This window comes from Xenia sp. Carnegie-2017, unplaced genomic scaffold (assembly GCF_021976095.1).
Source record: "Xenia sp. Carnegie-2017 unplaced genomic scaffold, XeniaSp_v1 HiC_scaffold_4, whole genome shotgun sequence".
Taxonomy (NCBI): Eukaryota; Metazoa; Cnidaria; class Anthozoa; order Malacalcyonacea; family Xeniidae; genus Xenia; species Xenia sp. Carnegie-2017.
In genome coordinates, this window is record NW_025813504.1 from 6,252,029 (window position 1) to 6,254,924 (window position 2,896).

The 2,896-nt window shown below is 33.9% G+C and overlaps 1 protein-coding gene across 1 annotated transcript in view; it reads left to right on the forward strand.

The window, feature by feature from the left end:
• The first annotated feature begins 471 nt into the window (after window positions 1–471).
• Window positions 472–2,896, forward strand: part of LOC124455466 — an 8,976-nt gene continuing 6,551 nt past the window's right edge. The window contains exon 1 of the mRNA XM_047006099.1: window positions 472–1,786. Coding sequence (XP_046862055.1) covers window positions 533–1,786 — 1,254 coding nt within the window. The 5' untranslated portion in view covers window positions 472–532. The remainder of the gene's footprint in view (window positions 1,787–2,896) is intronic.

Sequence of the window (2,896 nt, forward strand, 5' to 3'; positions counted from 1 at the left end):
TTTTAAAGACTTACCAAATTCAAGTCGTCATTTTCGCTTCTGATAAGAATACAAATGGTTGACTGAACTAACTTTTACCCTAAATTCGTCTACCATCATAAATTCTACATTTCAAATCGATTTTGAGACACAAATTCTTCGTCTTATTTCGAACAAGTTTGTGTATTGTAGGGTTGCTCACTCCTTCAAATTTGAGAATCAAAGTTTCACAGCATTGTGAAGTCGAAATAACCGTAAATTTTCGTCCAAAATATTCTTCTTATCTTTCTAACACAACTGTGTTAAGAAAATTGACCCGATCAGAAACGCTTAAATAGCAAAATATTGCAAAAAGCTTGATTCTGTAACACAAATCTATAAAAAAGTGGGTCCCAACTTCGATTCGGGCAGATTTACTTCCGGCATCTATTTTTGCTAGAAATTTTGTATTAATTGCGTTATCCAGTCTATTTCAGATCAGTGGGTGCCAGCTTCACTTTGGTAAAAAATCACATGAAATTTGATTTCCTTCACACTTGTTCGGATTCGAAAGATGGCTCCGATAAATTTAGCAATAAATAATTGGTTTCTGCAAATAATTGTTGCAACTCTTTGTCTTATTTTGACATGGAAGGCCTTGAAATGGATTACTTCAACAACAATCATAATCAGAAATCAAAATAGGAGACGATTGGATTTCTTGGAGACATTAACTGAAATTATGTCGCATTCATTTGATGGCCATGGAAATATATCGTGTTGTATAACATTAACATCAAAAGAAAGTTTATCTTTTGAACATGTTCACGATGCTTTAGTATTGTTAGTAAAACGTCAACCAATGTTACGAGCAGTGGTATCGACAAACAACGACGGAGAACGATATTTTGATATCAGAAATATCGATGATGCTATTCAGTTATTTGATATCACAAAGTCCGATGTAAAAATTTCTGAGTGGAAAGATATAGTGTACAAGTACACCTCTACCGTACATAAAAGCTCTTTGCCATGGAAAGCTGTAATACTTCAGGAAGAGTTCGATTCAACAACACAAGAATATTCAAATATGATAATGTTTGCCATGAACCATTCCTGTCTTGATGCTATTGCTTGCATAAAGTTCGTTCAGCAATTTCTCAAAAACATGAATGAGATATCAAGTGGTGTCACCAATGTCAATAAAGATGTACAAAGTCTCGAACTATTACCTAGTGCGCACAACTTAGTAATACAAAAAAGAATCAGTCATTCTTTGTTTCGGTTCATTGTTTCTCAATTTAGACTTCGTCCAATATTGGAGTTTCTTTTGAAAATAATGATGTCTTATGCTTTTAAAAAGAAACCAATCAATCCATACTACATAAAGCACCCACCTCTACATCGTGCTGACATCCCTCCTGAAAAACGTGCGCGGATAAATTTGAGAACATTTACCGAGCAAGAAACCAAGTCAATTATTAACGCTTGCAAAGGTAACGGCTGCACAGTAACTGGAGCAATTGCGGCTTCTGTACATCTGGCATTCAACGAATTATTAAATGAGAAATATGAACCGAAAATGAACACAGAAACGAATTTCCCCATTAACAATCGTTTTTTATGTGATCCAAAAGCCCCGGATGACTATCTTGGCTTTTTCGTTTATTTTCAATCCTGTTGTTTCAAGTATTCACATGCTAACCCTGAAAACTTTTGGATAATGGCTAAAGAAAGCACAGCACAATTAAAAGAGATTTTGAGAAAAAAAACCTTTGTGAAAGAATTGTCGTTCTCAAGTGTTCTTGATCCAAACATTTTGAGGAAGATGTTATTTGATAAAGATTCTCACTTGAAAGGCAATACTAATGGTATCTCCAGTTATGGCGTCTATGATTTTGATCAAAACAAGGAAGAAGGTACAATCACCTACACCTTCAAAACTCTTACATATTCATGCCTGTGCTTCCTATGGAAAGCACTTTGTTTGCACATTTCCTTTACACAATTAATGGAAAGTTAAACTGGATAATAGAATCTCGTTTAACAATTTCAGATGCTCATGCGCAAAAATTTATAAACTCCTGTTTTAATCTAATGCTTACCAACTGCTCTAGTTTAATGAAAGAAAAATGACATGAGATAATGACTATATCCTTTGAATCTCTTTGTGTAGAATGATGATAAACTTTATGTTTCAATGATATTAAGGTAACAGGATGGGAACATAGATTAATAATACTATTTCATATCAGTATATTTGGCTTTTCTTGATCGTAAACATTATTAAGCCCTTAATGACCTAGTCCCAGGTCTTTACAGAGAAATAATGAACCGAGGTGTTTTTAAAAGACCGAGCCCGTAGGGCGAGGCTTATACAAAAAGACAGAGGTCCAATACTTCGTCAGTAAAGACCGAGAAACGAGGCTATTAAAAGGATTATTATATGATTAGCCAATGAAAGTGCATCATTTAGCGAGAAGTGACGCTTGCTATATAATAATTAATATTATTTGCGTGCTATTAACTGAACATGGATAAATGTTTCTGCAATCCAACAAACCGAGAATTTGGACACTTCATTTAGAAATGTTTATAGTTTACATTCATGTAAATCGATATTGTTAACTAACTATATTTGATCGACTTTTAAATGAAAACGATTTACTTTAGTTTAAACGTGTTTTTTAACTTTAAAAGTTTTTCGTGCTAGGTTTTTCATCATGATGGAAATGTTAGCTCATTCAAAGGGATATATCTGTGTTTGGTGTAGACAAAAAATGCATATGCCATCGAAACAAGATAAAATTACAGTATAGAAACAGTAGTCTCACTTCAATATGCAACTTGCTGCTGTACATTTATTTCGATAACTGGCTGCGGCTAGCTATCTTAGCGCTGCTATTCGTCAGAAAATGCAATTTATTTGCTACCACGT